Source organism: Nannobrachium achirus (assembly GCF_963921795.1).
Source record: "Nannobrachium achirus genome assembly, chromosome: 7".
Lineage (NCBI taxonomy): Eukaryota > Metazoa > Chordata > Actinopteri > Myctophiformes > Myctophidae > Nannobrachium > Nannobrachium achirus.
Genome location: NC_137816.1, coordinates 6,089,737 through 6,110,193, shown reverse-complemented (window position 1 = coordinate 6,110,193; position 20,457 = coordinate 6,089,737). Strand labels below are relative to the sequence as shown.

The 20,457-nt window shown below is 42.9% G+C and overlaps 2 protein-coding genes across 2 annotated transcripts; both read right to left on the bottom strand.

Moving 5' to 3' along the window:
* Nucleotides 1-330: 330 nt before the first annotated feature.
* LOC308288077 (transcription initiation factor TFIID subunit 7-like) lies at nucleotides 331-18,338 on the bottom strand (the record flags this gene model as incomplete). The annotated part of the gene is made up of 3 exons (XM_080729419.1): nucleotides 331-353; nucleotides 3,739-3,798; nucleotides 17,654-18,338. 3 exons carry the CDS (start codon nucleotides 18,336-18,338, stop codon nucleotides 331-333), a joined length of 768 nt encoding a protein of 255 aa, XP_080585545.1.
* A 1,262-nt stretch (nucleotides 18,339-19,600) lies between these two features.
* LOC308288076 (signal peptidase complex subunit 3-like) lies at nucleotides 19,601-20,170 on the bottom strand (the record flags this gene model as incomplete). The annotated part of the gene is made up of 1 exon (XM_080729418.1): nucleotides 19,601-20,170. The coding sequence occupies one exon, from the start codon at nucleotides 20,168-20,170 to the stop codon at nucleotides 19,601-19,603; it is 570 nt and encodes a 189-aa protein (XP_080585544.1).
* Nucleotides 20,171-20,457: the final 287 nt, after the last annotated feature.

Below are 20,457 nucleotides of genomic sequence, written 5' to 3'. Positions count from 1 at the left end.
ATGCAAACCTGAAAACACACTGCCCAACAAATTAAGTAAGCATACTTACCAGTCCCTCGTGTTTAGGGCAAACATGCCCTGCGAGCCTTGAAAGAAAATGGTGAGCCGCCGCATAACACATTTCAGAAAAGCCCCTTTTCCACATTCAGAGATTAATAGGCTGTATGAGACTTGCCACGGGTTTTGCTGATAGCCCATTTGAAGACGCATAGAAGGGGAAAGAGGGGCTTATAGGAAATGAGAGCCACTGAGCTAATACATCTGACCCCCAGGACACCTTCATTGACGACCAGTGGATTTTACCACCAGGACGGTCGCAAATAATTTGCGCTAATTGCCTTTGAAGGCAATTACTGTGGGGAGAGGAGACAGATAGGGGGGAGAAGGAATGCTGAGGAGAAAGTGGTGCGGTATGAAATGCATACTGATGGCCAGCATCAAAAGCAGGCCTCTTTGAAGTGCTGTGGTAGTGTGTGATAGGAGAGTTGTTTGGAGAACAGGACAGGAGACAGGTTCTCCTGAAGCATGCCTGGCTTGTGGGAGAGGTCAACTGCTGCACACTGGAGTGTGTGTGTGTGTGTGTGTGTGTGTGTGTGTGTGTGTGTGTGTGTGTGTGTGTGTGTGTGTGTGTGTGTGTGTGTGTGTGTGTGTGTGTGTGTGTGTGTGTGTGTGTGTGTGTGTGTGTGTGTGTGTGTGTGTGTGTGTGTGTGTGTGTGTGTGTGCGTGCGCGCGTGAGTACGTGCATGTCAGGGACAGGGTATGTATTTTGGTACCGTATGAGGGAAAACTGGCCATGTGACTGTCGATAAATGACTGATGAGGACAGGTCAAAACCTCAGAATATATATGTATATTACACACACACACACACACACACACACACACACACACACACACATATACATTTTATATATGTTTACATATTAAGAACATGGTCTCCTCACGTATTAGAGGGGCAGTATGAGTCACCAGAACCAAATCAAACCATATTTGATTTCTGAAAATGAAATCAAATATCTAAATACTGAATCGAGCAACATAAAAACTGTCCAATTGTTCAAAAAAGCCAGTGTAGATTTTCTGAGAGAAATATCATTGAACACCACCAAGCATATATCACAAATATGCAAACAAATATGTAAACTATACAAATACTGCTCATTGTATACAAATATTACAATGAGCAGTAAATCAAGCACATTATTGAAGTGACAGTGTTTCAATGTGAATTCACCACGCTTTATGGATGGTACCTCTTAAAAAAAACGTAAAGGCTTCTTCGTTGACTCAGTGAAAAATAATGTGAAAAAAATAATATGTTGCTAACTTGCTATAGGCCTACTGTCATGCTGTTCACAGCTCTTTCTCTTTGCTTAATCCACTGGTTCCTAAACGTTTTAGCTCGAGACCCATAAGAGACATTTGACGTCTCCCCTTGACCCAAGCTTGTGGAAATAGCAGATCTACAGGCTCACAATGCGTGTTGTGAATATGAACTACTTCTTAAAAATGTGTTTTTTGATTTATGGATTTATTTATTCAATTAATTCATTAAATTATTTTTGATAAATGTTTTGTTTTTAATTCATGTTTTTTTTTAAATAATAATAACTAGAAAATATTGTTCCTAAAGAAACAGTGTGGGCTCGCTTCAAGCCAAAAAAAAAAGAAGCTGTTTGACTATCAGTCTGTGTTGTGTGTGGGTGTAGACTTGCCTCCAGTTGATCAGATTGGGAGCACCTGTTTACATTGTCCTAATTGTCATCAGTTACACACCTGCTTGCATAGCTGATGGTATTAAAGGAGTAGTTCACCCCCAAAATGACTTTTTTTCTATTGATTACTCAGGCCATGGAGAGTAGAGTTCAATAATATTTTTAGTTTTTTGTCACATTCCTAAGACAAAATTTTGATTCGAGTAAATTTACCCCCATTGATTCCGGATGGTGACCCGTTTCGAAACGGGTCACCATCCGGAATCAATGGGGGTAAATTTATTGTTATCACATTTTTGTCTTAGGAATGTGACAAAAACCAAAAAATATTATTGAACTCTACTCTCCATGGCCTGAGTAATCAATAGAAAAAAAAGTCATTTTGGGGGTGAACTACTCCTTTAAGGGAGTGGAGGGAGTGATGGGTGTGGGTGCTCCCCCTGAGCTTGTAGATTAAACAGTGGGTCAGGACCCAATTGTGGGTCGCGGACCGATTTTTATACACATGTCACGGCTCGAGTATGAATCATATTTTATTTTTATTTATTTTTTAATATAATTTAAACTGTGCATGTCACAGTAATGTGGAATTTTGCAACTGTTAATTACGTTTCTAGGTTAATGTATATATATGTAGGAGTAGATAGGTAAGTTTTGAGGAGAATATGGACTATAAAGAGTGAGAACAACTATAGTGTGCTCGCTGCTGCTGCAGGGAACAATAAAATAAAAAAATGTAGGAAACAAAATATAAAGGGATATTCATCCGTGTGACCAATATAAATGTGTCTGCAACTGATAAATGGGTCCCGAAGCAGTGTTTGGAAAACAGTGGTTTAACTCTCAAATACCTGGAACGCGCCCGAGTCGCGTTAGATTTTAACCACTTTAACCATTATTGTATGCTTTAACCTTAGAAAAATAGCAGATATACAAGCTCACAGCGCGGCACCGAGTGCCGCGCTGTGAGCTTGTATATCTGCTATTTTTCAATGGTTAAAGTAGTCAATAATCCTAGGCCTAAATGGGTTTTTAACCAGTCCAGTGACCAGAGTGAAGCAGAGTGAGCATTCATTCTGAGCACAGAACCAGTGGCTATGGATGGTGTCAAAGCTCAGCACAGCAGCACCCTGTCATTCCTCTCCCTCCTCTCACCCCTGGAGGGCAACAATACACCTATAAAACTCAATGGGGGGCGTGGAGAGATGGAGAGTTGGACATAGAAGGAGTGTGCGTGCGTGCGTGAGGTGGACTGCACATTCAGTAGATATAGTTGTGTGCATTTAAGATACTAGCCCTTACCCGTTCAAAGATATGAGTTCTGAAATGATGTGCAGTGTGTGGGTTATGGGATGTGCACTGTGCACACAGTATATGAGGGATGGAAAGTAACTTTAACGGGTGCTTGCATGATAATATGTTGTAGGAGCATCAATGTAAGAAATACCCGTTTGGTTTAATGGCTACAGAGATATTGTGTACCGATCTGCATGATTTCACACACACACACACACACACACACACACACACACACACACACACACACACACACACACACACACACACACACACACACACAGCTGGTTAAACATGTTGCCTCATGCTAGATGCAGAATAGATAAGCCTCATGCTATGCAGAATAGATAGTAGATACAAAAATGCTAATATACAGCATATGATTTGTGAAAGTGACAAACGGGCTTCACAGTTATGTCAGGTGTGTTCATATGCTAATGGTGATGCGATTTCAGATCAATTGCTCCAGCCACTGAGGAGAAACGCTGTGACAGACACTCAGACAGACAGACAGACAGACAGAAAGACAGACAGACAGACAGACAGACAGACAGACACTCACTCAGACAGACATTCCGAAAATTATATGTTTGATAGCATGTGTGAATGTGAGAATACGAGGAAAAGAGAGAAAGAGAAAACAAGAGAAAGAGAATGAGAGCAAGAGAGAGAGAGAGTCCCCTTGTGGCTGGCCTAGCTCCTCTGAGAAACTGTGAATTCACCTTACCTCTGGGCAGAATGTTGGGTCTCAGCTTGACAGCCAACACATAATTCCCCACCCTGACCCCTGATAGCGGGGTCAGCACAATATCACCATCACACTGGCCGCCATGGGCCTGCCCTGGGAGGGCTATAGGGTTTGTTCCCTGCTTCGCCCTCGTAGACACAATGTGAATCCAATTACCTGCTTTGTCTCAGACCAGCAAGCTCAATCCAAAATGCATGGCAGGGAGATCCCGCCTGTGGGAAAATAACACTTCTGTCAGGACAATTTTACCGCCACCCCAAAAGTATTTTCTCTCCCAAATTTTGTGTCGGTTAAGAGAAGATTTAGGCTTAAATACTCCATCCGCTTTCATTTTAACTTTGAGCCTTCCCCTCACTTGAAAATGCATTGCAATTTCCTCATCGTAATGCATTACGATACTGTTCATGGTCGCTCCCAAAACATTGCCAAATAAAAATCTATTCACCACTGAAATACAGAGTGTACTAACTGTCCATTCTCAAGATGATTGCAGAAAAAACAAAAAAAAAAAAACAAGACTTCAGTTCCATTTATCGACTTATTTTCCTCTCCCAACTAAACACGCTCTCGCAGCCGCGTCTTTGACAAGTGCCCTGAACACACTGTGCCTCACAGCAAAGTAAATATCACAGGCTCATGTTTCTGCAGCATCTCCTCTCCGACCCTTCTTATTGATCCCCCCCCCCCCCCCCCCCCCCCTTTTTGAAAAATACATTTTTAAAAAAGGGCCCTAAGCCATCTGACACCACCGAGGGCCCAGACGCGCACTAGGCTGGTGTGAGGCCCCGTGGGTATTCCTAACGGGACCCCAAGCAAGCTCTGGCAAAAGGAGAGGTCGGAGGTCGCTCTGTCAGGCCGTGTCCTGGAGGTCCCCCCCCCCCCCCCCCCCCCCCCTCCTCCCCGCTCCTCCTCCCCGTCAGAATAAATCTTCAGCCAGCGCTGGAACATGAAAGAGGGCATGGCCGTTACCGCCGGTTACCAGAGCCGAGGACAAACCACTGCCTTGTTTTTGTTTTATAATCCACTCCTCCGTCTTCCCTCTTCCTCCTTTGCTCTGTAGCTCTGGCTGTTATCATGCCCCAGACCCCTGTCTTCCTTCTCCACTCTTCCTGCCTGAGCTATGGGAAGAAGACGACCTTGGTTCTAACGGCAGAACAAGTGGCCATTAAGTTCTCTGGGTCCCCTCTTATCTAATCTCACTACTAAAAAAGGATATTATTCAAGGCCTTTCATTCACCATTTTGGAAGAATTTCATTTAGGCCTACACTTATGTGTTACTAGCCCTTACCCGTTGGAAGATATGAGCTCCGAAATGATGTGCAGTGTGTGGGTTACGGGGTGTGCACTGTGCACACAGTATATGAGGGATGGAAAGTAACTTTAACTAGTGCTTGCATGATAATATGTAGGATGTAAGAAATATGTAAGAAATACCCGTTTCTTTAATGGCTATAGAGATACTGCATGATTTTTGGACAAAATCTGTAGGAGTACTGTGCAAAAATGTGTTTTACTCAAACCCGCCTCCTGGTGGCGCTGTAACAGGGCCACTCAGACAGACACCAAAGGTGTGTAACTCCCCCCCACCCCCGCCCGCCTACACACACACACACACACACACACACACACACACACACACACACACACACACACACACAGTCACACACACACACACACACACACACACACACACACACACACACACACACACACACACATTTTGGCAAAGCTGTGCAACCCCCCCCCCCCCCCCCCCTGCACACACACACACACACACACACACACACACACACACACACACACACACACACACACACACACACACACACCGCGGACCCCCATCTCAATCTAATTTTTTTTCTTCCAGGGACCCCCAGAAGCAAAGATTTATGTTTGCCTCATGCTAGATGCAGAATAGATACCGGTATGCCTCATGCTAGATGCAGAAAAGATACACAATAAAAATGCTAATATACAGTATACAATTTGTGAAAATGGGCTTTGTAGTTATGTCAGGTCTGTTCATATGCTAATGGTGATGCGGATTTAGATCAATTGCTCCATCCACCGAGGAGAAACGCTCGGACACTCAGACAGACAGACCTTCGGAAAATTATAATTGTGGGCTCGCCTATAAGGCGAGCACACTCTAGATGTTGTCATTGTGGGCTCGCCTATAAGGCGAGCACACTTTAGATATTGTCATTATTTATTGTGGGCTCGCCAGTACCTGGCGAGCACACTTTAGATATTGTCATTATTTATTTATTTATTTATTTGTTTATCTAGTAAGTAGACGGGATTTTCGGTTCCTTTCTACTCCTACATACTTAGTGAGAAAATGAAAATAAAAACATCAATGTGTTCAGTTTACAGTGGCGAAGTGTGCTATTACTTTTTACAGCAATCGGCCAAATGGTGGCGCTGTAGGAAGCCTTCGAAAGTGCGAACTTTGAACAGGTATAGCTCATGCTGTGTTTGAGGTACAGGCATGAAACCTGTATACACGTATGCGTCTCCTCATGCCGAACAACTTTTAGCCTCTGACTTTTGACCTCTGACCTTTAGATCTCCCACAATTCGGAATTATATGAAAAACAGTAAAAATCTATCTCCTCCTGGGTTTTTTTCGATACGCGCACAAAACTTTTTTCACATGAACTTTGGACCAATACGGTCAAACTAATCTCGGCGGATTTCTTTTAAAGTGAAATATAATTTTTTAATAATTCAATAAATATTGCAGTTTTATGCAAATTATTCTTCGGCCTCTAAATCATACATGCAAAGTTACACGTTCATGGCATTTGGCAAAGATGTAGAGGGTTAGTCAAGGTATCACTGAAACCAATTTTATTCCAATCGGCCAAAGGGGGGCGCTATACGAAGCGTCTGAAAATTCAAACTTCAAACGGGCATAAGTCATGACTCGTTTCGTTTGAAGACATGCAACTTGTTACACGCGTGCTTTGACTCAAGCGGAAGACATCTGTGTCGTTGTTAAGTAAGCTCCGCCCTTCGATTTTCCGCCACTTTGAGCAGTTTGTAAAACGCGTAAACCCGCTTTTATTCTGGAATTTTCGCGTCACGTGCACAAAACTTTTTTTACGTGAACTTTGGACCGATATCTAAAGATCTGTCAGATCGGATTTCTTTAACATTGAAACATGCTTTTTTAAATAATTCAAACAATATTGCATTTTTATGCAAATTATTCTTCTGCCTCTAAAACATACAAGCAAAGTCACATTTTCATGACAAAATAGTGTAGAGGGTTAGTTCAAATATCACTGAAACCAATCTTACCCCAAATGGCCAAAGGGGGGCGCTATATAACTTTGAGCAGTTTGTAAAACGCTTAAACCCGTTTTTATTCTAGGATTTTTTTTGCAATTTGCATGAAACATTCTACACGCAATCTAAGGACCTTTATCTAACATGCCTATGAAGTGCACACAAAAAAATTATAAAATAATAATAATAAATATAGCTGCAAGCAGCGATAAAGTGTCCAAAGCCAAAAACACCTCAAATCATGAACACAGCCTGGGATGTGCGTGAAATCTTGCAAGCACATTCCCAATAGGTCAAGGAACAGATACCAACCTTCTCACATTGGCCTGTTATAGCGCCACCAGCGGGTCAACTTTTGCACAACACATTTTTGGAACAAAATGGACCAATCTTTGACGTCAGTAACGTCAAAGAGAGCACTGCCTGCGATCTTGACATTTTGTGCTTTTATAGCCATTGTTTTCTGGCTTGAAGCGAGCCCACAATTGTTTCGAAGGAACAATATTTTTCTAGTTTATCTATCAGGCAGGCATATCAAGTATCAAAAAACTTCGGTTCCTTTCTACTCCTACATACTTAGTGAGAAAATGAAAATAAAAACATCAATGTGTTCAGCTTACTGTGGCGACGTGTGCTATTACTTTTTACAGCAATCGGCCAAATGGTGGCGCTGCAGGAAGCCTTCGAAAGTGCGAACTTTGAACAGGTATAGCTCATGCTGTGTTATACATACAGCCATGAAACCTGTATACACTTATGCGTCTCCTCATGCGGAACAACTTTTACCCTCTAACTTTTGACCTCTGACCTTTAGGTCTCCCACAATTCGGAATTATATGAAAAACAGTAAAAATCTATCTCCTCCTGGGTTTTTTTCGATACGCGCACAAAACTTTTTTCACATGAACTTTGGACCAATACGGTCAAACTAATCTCGGCGGATTTCTTTTAAAGTGAAATATAATTTTTTAATAATTCCATCAATATTGCGGTTTTATGCAAATTATTCTTCGGCCTCTAAATCATACATGCAAAGTTACACGTTCATGGCATTTGGCAAAGATGTGGAGGGTTAGTCAAAGTATCACTGAAACCAATTTTATTCCAATCGGCCAAAGGGGGGCGCTATACGAAGCGTCTGAAAATTCAAACTTCAAACGGGCATAAGTCATGACTCGTTTCGTTTGAAGACACGCAACTTGTTACACGCGTGCTTTGACTCAAGCGGAAGACATCTGTGTCGTTGTTAAGTAAGCTCCACCCTTCGATTTTCCGCCATTTTGAGCAGTTTGTAAAACGCGTAAACCCGCTTTTATTCTGGAATTTTCGCGTCACGTGCACAAAACTTTTTTTACGTGAACTTTGGACCGATATCTAAAGATCTGTCAGATCGGATTTCTTTAACATTGAAACATGCTTTTTTAAATAATTCAAACAATATTGCATTTTTATGCAAATTATTCTTCTGCCTCTAAAACATACATGCAAAGTCACATTTTCATGACAAAATAGTGTAGAGGGTTAGTTCAAATATCACTGAAACCAATCTTACCCCAAATGGCCAAAGGGGGGCGCTATATAATTTTGAGCAGTTTGTAAAACGCTTAAACCCGTTTTTATTCTAGGATTTTTTTTGCAATTTGCATGAAACATTCTACACGCAATCTAAGGACCTTTATCTAACATGCCTATGAAGTGCACACAAAAAAAATATAAAATAAGAATAATAAATATAGCTGCAAGCAGCGATAAAGTGTCCAAAGCCAAAAACACCTCAAATCATGAACACAGCCTGGGATGTGCGTGAAATCTTGCAAGCACATTCACAATAGGTCAAGGAACAGATACCAACCTTCTCACATTGGCCTGTTATAGCGCCACCAGCGGGTCAACTTTTGCACAACACATTTTTGGAACAAAATGGACCAATCTTTGACGTCAGTAACGTCAAAGAGAGCACTGCCTGCGATCTTGACATTTTGTGCTTTTATAGCCATTGTTTTCCGGCTTGAAGCGAGCCCACAATTGTTTCGAAGGAACAATATTTTTCTAGTTATTTATTTGTTTGTTTATCTATCATACAGTAGACGGGAACTTCGGTTCCTTTCTACTCCTACATACTTAGTGAGAAAATGAAAATAAAAACATCAATGTGTTCAGTTTACAGTGGCGAAGTGTGCTATTATTTTCTATAGCAATCAGCCAAATGGTGGCGCTGTAGGAAGCCCTCGAAAGTGCGATCTTTGAACAGGTATAGCTCATGCTGTGTTATACATACAGCCATGAAACCTGTATACACTTATGCGTCTCCTCATGCCGAACAACTTTTACCCTCTAACTTTTGACCTCTGACCTTTAGGTCTCCCACAATTCGGAATTATATGAAAAACAGTAAAAATCTATCTCCTCCTGGGATTTTCGCGTCAAGTGCACAAAACTTTTTTCACATGAACTTTGGACCAATACGGTCAAACTAATCTCGGCGGATTTCTTTTAAAGTGAAATATAATTTTTTAATAATTCTATCAATATTGCGGTTTTATGCAAATTATTCTTCTGCCTCTAAATCATACATGCAAAGTTACACGTTCATGGCATTTGGCAAAGATGTGGAGGGTTAGTCAAAGTATCACTGAAACCAATTTTATTCCAATCGGCCAAAGGGGGGCGCTATACGAAGCGTTTGAAAATTCAAACTTCAAACGGGCATAAGTCATGACTCATTTTGTTTGAAGACATGCAACTTGTTACACGCGTGCTTTGACTCGAGCGGAAGACATCTGTGTCGTTGTTAAGTAAGCTCCGCCCTTCGATTTTCCGCCATATTGAGCAGTTTGTAAAACGCGTAAACCCGCTTTTATTCTGGAATTTTCGCTCCACGTGCACAAAACTTTTTTTACGTGAACTTTGGACCGATATCTAAAGATCTGTCAGATCGGATTTCTTTAAAATTGAAACATGCTTTTTAAAATAAATTCAATGAATATTGCAGTTTTATGCAAATTATTCTTCTGCCTCTAAATCATACATGCAAAGTAACATGTTCATGGCATTTGGCAAAGATGTAGAGTGTTAGTCCACATATCACTAAAACCAATCTTACCCCAATTGGCCAAAGGGGGGCGCTATATCATTTTGAGCAGTTTGTGAAAAAAATTTTTTGCAATTTGCATGAAACATTCTACACACAATCTAAGGACCTTTATCTAATATGCCTATGAAGTGCACACACACAGAAAAATTATAATAATGAATATTGCTGCAAGCAGCGATAAAGTGGCCAAAGCCAAAAACACCTCAAATCATGAACACAGCCTGCAATGTGCGTGAAATCTTGCAAGCACATTCCCAATAGGTCAAGGAACAGATACCACCCTTCTTACATTGGCCTGTTATAGCGCCACCAGCGGGTCAACTTTTGCACAACACATTTTTGGAACAAAATGGACCAATCGTTGACGTCAGTAACGTCAAAGAGAGCACTGCCTGCAATCTTGACATTTTGTACTTTTATAGCCATTGTTTTCTGGCTTGAAGCGAGCCCACAATTGTTTCGAAGGAACAATATTTTTCTAGTGTTTGATATTATCGTAAAATATGTTGTTTCCGTGTCGTTCATTGAAGTCCAAATTGGGGAATATCTTACAATGTGTTGCAGAAGGCAAAGACAGTTAGTGGCGTTTGTCTGTTTCTCCACTCACTCCCCACAAATGAAGACCAATCACAGACAGTTCATAAACCTAACGGGCCCAGTGTCATAAACCTAACGGGCCCAGTGTAGCCTCGGAAACCCATGCTTTTATTTTGGCGACAGACACCATGAAATGGCACTAAGGTTAATGATTCTTTCTGCAAGTGAACATGACATTGTGAGCTTCAGCTTTGTTATAATAGTAAGTAACTTGCTATCGATAGCTTGTATGTCTTGTGCAAAATAAAAGATGAAGCATTAACTCAAGTTGTGTTCATCATCTATGGAGTGTGTGGTCAGTGCAGTAGGAGTTATTTTATATTTATATATATATATATATATATATATATATTAGGGCTGGGACTTTAACTGATTAATTGTGATTAATTAATTACAGATTTTTTTTTAATCGCACTTAGTTTTTGCACCACAGCACCTTCAGTTTCGGGCATACGGATCATAGCGATGCACCAACCAAGATGAGACAACAAACGCAAAGGGAGAAGTAGCCAATCAGAGCGCTTTGCTTGGCCCAGTGGATGCGAAATTTAGATTTAAAAAACTCACTTGTTGATTCACTCGTACAACAAAATGTGTTTTACTTAAAAAAATGTTTCTCAGGTCAAATATCGATGTGCGATTAAAATGCGATTAATTAATTACAAAGCATGTAATTAATTCGATAAAATGTTTTAATCGCATGTATTATTATATTAAAAATTGTGTGTGTTCTGTGCTCTAGTATCGCCAACTGACTTAGTAACTCAATTTGAGAATATTACAGAAAGATCATCGAATCAATGATGAACTCCAGTTCTGGTATAGCCAGTTCCAGGGTCTATGATCACATACAGTATCTGGAACCAACCTTTGAGGAAAACATACAACGTTCCTGTCCTGGGAACTGACAGTTGGAGTGAACAGAAGCATGTTGTGCTGTGTCTTTGTATTGACCAGTGTGTCTGCAGGTGGTGGATTGATGTGTCTGTAATGACGTTCCATCCAGAGGGGAGCAGACAGGCTCTGCGTCCAAAGTCATTACAATGTTTGTGCATGATTGTGTCAGGATTTGCACCTGTTCATTGTTCATGGTTCAAGGAACATGATAAAACTATGAATGAGGTTCTAGTCCAAGTTTAAAGCCTGATCCATATTATTTTATTGACTGAGATCCCCCAGGGCTCTATACTAGGTCTGGTTCTTTTCCCCCTTCTTATAAAATCCTCTTGCAGAAAATAACCCATCTACAGGCTCAAAACGAACGTGTCACGTTGCGACATGTAGTGAGTTCTGCTGTTTCTGCCCCAGATCAGAGGCGCTAGGGATCAAGAAATCTGAACCCATAAATCAAACCTCGGTTCGAAGTGAAGCAGTGAATCTTTATTCTATGTGTTCTAGAGCTATGAAATCTGTGTTCTAGATCTATACATTCTGTGTTCTAGATCTATACTTTCTATGTGCTTTAGTTCTATATTTTTATGAATTTTGAATGAATTAATGATTTTGTCTGGAGAGCCAAATTGGCATGTGAAGCTTGACCAATCCTCAATTGGTCAAGCATGCATGGGACATGTACGGGACAGACAAAATTGACTGGACAGACAAAGCCACTCCTTGGAAGCGGCTTTCACCGCTTCAAACAAGAATTGACACACAGTCAATATAAAATCTGTGGATTGGTGTGTTGACGTTAGTGTAAAAAAAGTTTGAAAAAAAAATGTTTTGAAAAAAAAAAGTTTGAAAAAAAAAATTGAAAAAAAAAAAAGTTTAGGTCCAAAAATGTGTTAAAAAATCGACCTGATGGTGGCGCTATATGGGACAGATCCATGTCGATGAGATAAGTGTAGACATACTGTGTAGCGATTTGTGTGATTTTAGGGCAAAAACTGTAGGAGCAGTATTCAAAAATGTGTTTTAAAAAATTTGGCGGGGGTCCCTGGAGCTGCGGGGGTCCCTGGAAGGGTGGAGGTTGTGGATTGGCAGACAAGGATTGTGTGTGGAAAATTTCACATGGATAGGGGCAAAAAAGTGTGATGTGACGTGACAGACAGACTGACGGACAGACAGGCGGTGGAGGTTTTCATAGTAACTGCGACCTGACGGTCGCAATTATAATCATTAGTATTGTTTATTTCAATTATTATTATTAAGGAACTCTAGAAATCTCAGTTGGAACTGTTACCCCAGTGACCCGATGCTGGATAAGCGGTTGAAGATGGATGGATGGATGGATGGATTATTTTAGAGTAAGCTACTTTATTTACCATTATTGTGTACTCCGCCACATGGGGAGCAATCTTCAATTCAATCTTCAATTCAAAGAAGCTTTATTGGCATGAGAACACAAACGTTTACACAGTGGTGGAAAAAGTACCTACATTTTTATAATTAAGTAAAAGTATCAATTCTGCAATGTAGAATCACTCTGTTACAAGTAAAAGTCCAGAATTAAAAATGTACTTGAGTAAAAGTACAAAAGTATTGGTATCCAAATGTACTTAAAGTACCAAAAGTAAAAGTACAAAATGTTTGAAAATAGCAGATCTACAAGATCACAACGCGTCGCACCGCAATGCGTTGTGAGCTTGTAGATCGGCTATTTTCAAATAGCCTTGGTATAACATAGGGTTAAAGTGGTTTATGTATGTTTTAAACTTTAGTTATTGATGTAGATTAGCATTATTGGGCTAAATGTAAAGACGCTACGCTGCGCCAACCGTGAATTCAACACAAACTGCTGTTGAGCAGTTTAACCAATTTGCTACGTACGTCTACACAAACGGTCAGATTACAAAGATAAATTGCTTAGTGAAGGCTCACGGATGTCACCATAGGGTACGCTCCAGCAGAATGTCCCGTAATGATCGTATTATTTAAAGAGGAGCATTTTAATCCGATCGGTCGTCGTTTCCTTCAAAAGGTATTAATGTATCTAAGTGCAGTACACCTCGCAACCGATGGGGTCGCATGGCTGAAAAACAACAGAAAATGATGTCTGATCGGATTAAAATGCTGTTTATTAAACAATACGAAAGATACAGGTAATTCTGCTTGAGCGTACCATACTGTGACATCTGTGAGACTTCCGTAAGCACTTTATCTTTGAAATATGAACGTTTTTGTAGACGTACGTAGCAAATAGGTTTAACTGCTCAACACGAGGTTGAAGTGAATTTATTACACACCGTGACTCGTGCGTTAGCCTGCAGCTAGCGCTAGCTAGCGTTAGCCTGCAGCTAGCGCTAGCTAACATTAGCGTTAGCCGTTAGCCACACATCCAGAATAGTCTAAGTCAATTTTCCAACGGCGAGTGAACGATTGCATTCCGAGTTGGGTCGCCGTTTTATTCCATGAGTAATTGTGTATAACATGCCTGCGTTAGCCTGCAGCTAGCGCTAGCTAGCGTTAGCCTGCAGCTAGCGCTAGCTAACGTTAGCGTTAGCCGTTAGCCACACATCCAGAATAGTCTAATATATGTCAATTTTCCAACGGCGAGTGAACGATTGCATTCCGTGTCCTTCATGGATTTTTTTCCCCCTGGCTGTCAATGTTTTTATTGTTCAAAAAGAAAACGTTCTGAACGTTAAAACTAGATAGTTTTACGATCATGACAATGTGACAAACGGAACGGATCCTTTTTTTCCAAACTCGAGAAGAAGAACAGCGCCAGAACAGCGCAAGGCCGCTCCCAATCATGAAACTAGCTCGGTTACCATGTGACATGGGGACAGCCAATAGGCAAATAGGTCGCCTAGGTAGCCTAGGTAGCCTGAATGTCTCAGCACAATCGCACGTCTTTAATAAAATCTGTTTCACAGATTTAAAAACGGTTCAAATGGTTCAATTGAAATCTAAAGCTAATTCGAAAGTTGTGGTGATGGTTGTTGTGGTGCTATGAGAGTCTGTGGTGCAATGGCTGTGAAGCATCATTAAAGCCAGTCTTGTATCACAATCAGGTCGTTTCTTCTGTATAACTATCAGTGAAAAAAGCAGTTTATTTTGCAAAATAATGGTAGGCCTATTTACAGTAGAAATGTTCAATACTTGTAGAAACTTTCACACAGGTTGACACATGCTCAGCCATGGACTGATCAGATTCATTTACAAACTGTATTGATATGAAAGAGGCAGATAACATGATGAGATCAGTTGGGACAGGGTGGGGAATCAAGGCCACTGTGACCTTAGGTCATATCGTTGTTTGAGGGGCAGAAGGCCTAGCCTGGCATGGCCATGCAGATTGCAGACTAATATCACTGCGTTGATATTAGTCTGGAATCTCTGTGTGGAATGGATAAAAAAATGTCTCTGGTGATAAACCCTCCCCATATTTGCATACTGGGCCCTAATTGGTGACCCACAACTTTGGGGGCAGAAAAATCCAATCACAACCGAGCGAGGCCAGAGGGCTTTTACCTGCCCTGATCACAATACTTGACCAATACGAGCCGTAAACAACAACACAAATGTTCTTATCTTGGGCAACACTGTCAATAGACCAAGGAAGTGTTTCCACATATTTTTACACTGAAACCTCGTTCAACCAAAAATGCCTGAAGCAATTCTTTAGGGCCCGGTTCTCTACTTTCATGGTGACTTGGTGAGTTCCTCCTGCTGTTTCTTGCGGATGCAGTTTCTTGTAGGTTATCATCACATCTGCACCTGATACTCCATCACTATCTAATAATTGTCACTATATCTAATAATTGTCACTATCTAATAATTGTCACTATCTAATAATTGTCACTATCTAATAATTGTCCGTTTTGTGGTGCGCTGAGACAGACTCGTTCAGTTTCTCCTGCATGCGTTTATGTCTGACCAGGCCGTCCTCCGTGTTCTAGATCAGTGGTTCTCAACCAGTGGGCCGTGAGGGGGTTCCAGGTGGTCCCTAGCTAAATGATGATGAGAGTTGGTAACCGAATAAATGAAAGGGTTCATATTAGAGAGTTTAATTATTGTTAACACCTGCATCACCTAATTTTTGAGCGGTATATATGTCACGGTTTGTTAGAGAAACAGTACGGTCGAGAAACGGAGCACTCGCCGTGCGGCACGGGGCGGACCAAGCGGTCGCCACAACAACGTCCTCCAGGCGGAGCCGCTCGATTGTCCACGACATTGAAAGCGGCGCGAAGGCCAGCAGACCTTGGTCCTGCTCTTCGCCCCGAGCGCCGCAGGCGCGAGTGGCCGCGAAGAGCGGGCCAGGGCCGCGCGGCCAGCGGAGCCGTGGTGAATGCAATCGTTATATTTATGCCAAGGCCTGGGCAAGCTAGGCTAGGCTAGGCTAGGCTAGGCTAGGCTAGGCTAGTAAATAAAGAAAGAGAGTCGCAAACGAGTGACGTCAGCGCCTTCACTAGTGAATGGCTGTCGTCGCCATCTGGTGGTGATTGTTGTGTGGTGAACGACAAAACAAGCGCTCTTACAATGAACGTCCTGAGTTACCCAAACATACTGTAACATATACATACCTACAGAACTCCATGTATGGAGATAACTAACATCACGGACAGAAAGGCCCATACAAGAAGATATGCATGTGTGTCGTGTGTCGAAGTGAGAATGTAGGAGAATTGTTCTTTTGATCAACGTTGACCTGTTGTCTCTCCTAATGGTACCACTACCAACATCAATACAGCATGGAATTAGCCAGTAGCTATGCCCCTCCCCTAAAAGCTTTTGTCCAATGCTAGCTTAGCAACCGGCAGCTTGCCAAGGCAAACCTTGGCAAGCAGGAAGTTATTCTAAGCTAGCATTGGACAAAAGCTTTTTGGGAGGGGCATAGCTACTGGCTAATTGTGTAAAGAAACTTATCCAAGGTCGTTTGGATAAGTGTCCAAGAGGCTAAATCTGCTCAAATGGTGGTCGTCCGTGACTCAAATGATGACTAAATAATGGACCTTGCTATGAAAAGGGTTTGAAAACCACGGTTCTAGATGTTCAGGTGCTTGTCCTCTGCCACTGCCCTTCACCTTCCTCCTAGAGTTCTCAAATTCTGCCCGAGCCCGGCCCGGCCCGGCCCCGACGTTGTCGGGTAGGGCCGAGCCTAAAATAAATGATAATTGATAAGATTGACAGAGAACAGGCGCATCCCTGTCTGTCTGTCTGCACGCACCGCGGCACTGAAGCCTGAACAAAGTAGAGGAGGAGGATTGTAAACAACATCAACTTTAGCACAACACTACTACAAGATGACAACCAGCTCGTCTGGTAAGACATAATTAATTCCATATGCTTTCTGGTTAATGAAGTGTCCCAGTGATGCTGTGTGCATTTATATTGAGGGTTTACAGCCGCAGCGGCACTTAGACTTGCAGAAGGCACACTATCCTGATTTGTATTGCATGTTGAAGCATGGTGTGGTGTCGCGCATCGATCATAACAGATCTGCAAGCCCAGAATGCGAGCGAAATGAACACGTTTTGGGTTTATAGATCTACCCTGTCTGCTGCTGCTGTGTTTGGTGCATCACCGAGATATAAACACAGGCAGCGAGAACGTCAGGGAGAGAGAATGAGAGATGTACGTATGACAACAGGGATTTAACATTTGTGCTGATCTTGGCATGTTTTATGAACAACTGAACACGTGAAGTTGCCATTTCGCCAACTATTATAGGACTATGTCCGTTCTCTCACTCTGCTGTAATTTGAGACACTGGTGCAGCCTACTGGCAATCTTTATTTATTTCTTCTCTCTCTGGCTTTTCGGGCTTTCGGGTCCTAAATTATGATTATATTGATAGGGTCGGGCCCGGCTTCGGGCCGGCCCACTAGGGCCCAGTTAGGGCCGGGCCTTAAATTTCAGGCCCGTTGAGAACTCCACCTCCTCCTCCTCACTGCTGCTGCTGCTGCTGCTGCTGCTGCTGATGCCGCTGCTATCATTAAAGAGCTCCCTCAGTTTCTCACGGCGGGTCATGGAGCTGTGGTCCGGCTTGAGCCCCGAGGTGCCCAGCAAGGGGTCCGGGTCGTCCAGAGAGCCGCGCTGGTCCGTCTTCTCCTCGGACTCGTCCGTCGCTATCACCTCCCACCTGACGCTGACGGCCTCGGCGTCTGCGCTCAGCAGTCTCTTCACCTGTTTCTCCACGTCGGGAGACTCGGCGTATTTCTTCTTTGCCATCTTACGGAATCTTTTCTTGCGCACGTTCTTCAGGGGGCGAGCGATGCCGTGGTTCCAGATAAAGCTCTCGTCCGTGTCCTTGTCCTTCGTTTTGATCTTCTCGGCGCCTTCGGTCGGCGATGTGAGGTCTCCGTCTAGTGTGCACACCAGCATCTGACTGACATCAGCAGTCTTGTAAAAGGTGTTGTTGTCTACCGATTTCAGCGACTCCACAGGGCAGGGCAGATCCATCAGTGTGCAGGCCAAGGGGACGCGGTCCACACTCACTACTCCATGACGACCGTCCGGGTGAATCTTGATGGTGAGTATGTCTTTCGCACTGGTTGATTGAACAATGCTTCTTACTGTTGATGCATATTCCATGGGCAGCCTGAGGATGAACTGACTCTCCTGCTCATAGGGATCATCCTCGATTGTTTCGTTATTCTTTGATTTGTTCTTTCCAACCTTTCGTCTTTTGTCTTTAGAAGTCATTATTGTATCCTTGCTTTTATGCATGGGACAGCTAACACTGTTGCATGAATGTTGATTATATTTAAAAGAGACAACAGTATCCGGATAAAGTTAACAAGCAGATTGCTCTGCAGTGTAGTCGTGCTGCATAGCTTCTATTTAACTTAATTAGTAGGTTATTATTATGTTGATCTAAAAAAAGAATGATGTAATCGCGCTGATGTCACTATGACTACAGCCATAACCAAATAAGGAGTTCCCAATGCAGCAATGCCCAAATATGGACTGTGCTAACCTCAATGTACTGTCATCTTGGCATCAGGGTCTAACAAATCTGCCAGCTCCATATAGGCACAAAGGCGGCATGCCCATATTTGGGCATATACTGATGACATCAAGGATCTCTGTATATGGTCATAAAAGGGACAAGTACTGACATATATAGAGATCTCCATATATGGGTAGATGGTTGGCTGAAATGTCATGTGAAGTTCACCAATCCACCAATCCTCAAGATTTCGGATATATGCCCGTTATGCCCATCTGATTTTCTACAGGCATAGACAGCCCCTCTTGTGGCTCTTATGCCTCGATATTATGACATCACCCTTTTCCCCTCTCTGGCTACGGGCCAATCAGAGAATTGGCATGAACACAGACACACATACCGTACATAGATTTGGCTCATTTATGTACTCTATGGCCCATATGGCCTACTTATGCATCAGCAACTCAACTTAGAATTTCAAGGACTCCAAATGGTACATGCATTGATAGGCTACGGACCCAATTTGTACTAGTTCTACTTCTGGTATAGATCAATCTACTTCATCATTTGTACACCCTCAGAGTTAAGGGTAAGTGTAACACTCTCAGAGGCCCTATTATGATCCAGGTCTTATGCCTTATGCCTTAACTTCTTTGCCTTTTTTTACTATTTTGTTTTTGTTTTTTAAACATTTCAAATAGCTGATCTGCAAGTTCACAACGTGCAGATGTAGATCAGCATTTGAAGTATTTAAAAATGTTTTTCAAAATAGTGAAAAAAAAGGTAAAGAAGTTAAGGCATAAGGCATAAGACCTGGATCATAATAGGGCCCTCAGAGTTACAGACCCGTAAGGGTCCATTTGGTTCCATTCAGTATGGAGTTACAGATCCGTAAGGGTCCATTTGGTTAGAGTTATAGACATGTAAGGGTCCATTTGGTTCCATTTGCACTCTCAAAGTTACAGAACTGTAAAGGGGTTCATTTGGACCAGAGAACCAGCCCGCCAAAACAACCCTAATAAACCTTGACGGTCTCGTACGTGTCGGGGAACGGCACGCCGACGCGCCCGCTGCCCCCTCCGGCGGCCACCAGGGGCAGTGCTCCTCCGGCAAGGGGCACAACGTTCCAGCCCAGCGTCAGCGTCACGTTCCCGTTGGCCCTCAGGCCGCTCCCGTCGTCCAGGAACAGGTACTTGGACTGCACATCCTTCAGGCGTAGTCGGGAGCCCTCCTGGTCTCCCCGGAGCAGGACTTTGTCCCACAGGACCACCTGGTTCACCTTGTTGCCAGGGGTGGCGTACTCGGCGCACACGTACACGTACAGCTGCTTGACGTTCCAGTCGAAGACGGGCCCGAAGTCGGCCGAGAGGTCGAACGTGACGTAGGCCAGGTCGCCTCTCCTTCCGGCGTAGTCGTCCTGCCTCAGCAGGACGCGGGACACGCGGACGTCCGCGGGCGCGCCCGAGGAGGAGGGGAGGCCTCGGTCTTTCAGCGCTGTCGAGAGGAAGCAGGCCAGCGTGACGGCGACCAGCGCGCACAGGACGGACGACCCCAGCTCGCTCAGCCTCGATAGGAACGTGTTCATCCTCCTGAGCTTAACACCTTTAAAAAAGGTTTGAAACTAACTGTTCGGTTTGAATAGCAATGGTCGACAGTGGAGTGGAGCGCGATGAGGAAGAGGTTTTAATAGCTTTAACTCCACATTCCGCTTTATCCGTTGTTTTGCACAAGCAGATCGTGCCTTGTAATTTATATCACCCAGATGATGATGTCACCCATGTGTTTTCCCATTAGATGATGTAAACACAGACACACAGAGATTGATTTGAATTCATAGACAGATTAGTCGGGGCGTTAGGGATATTTTGCGTT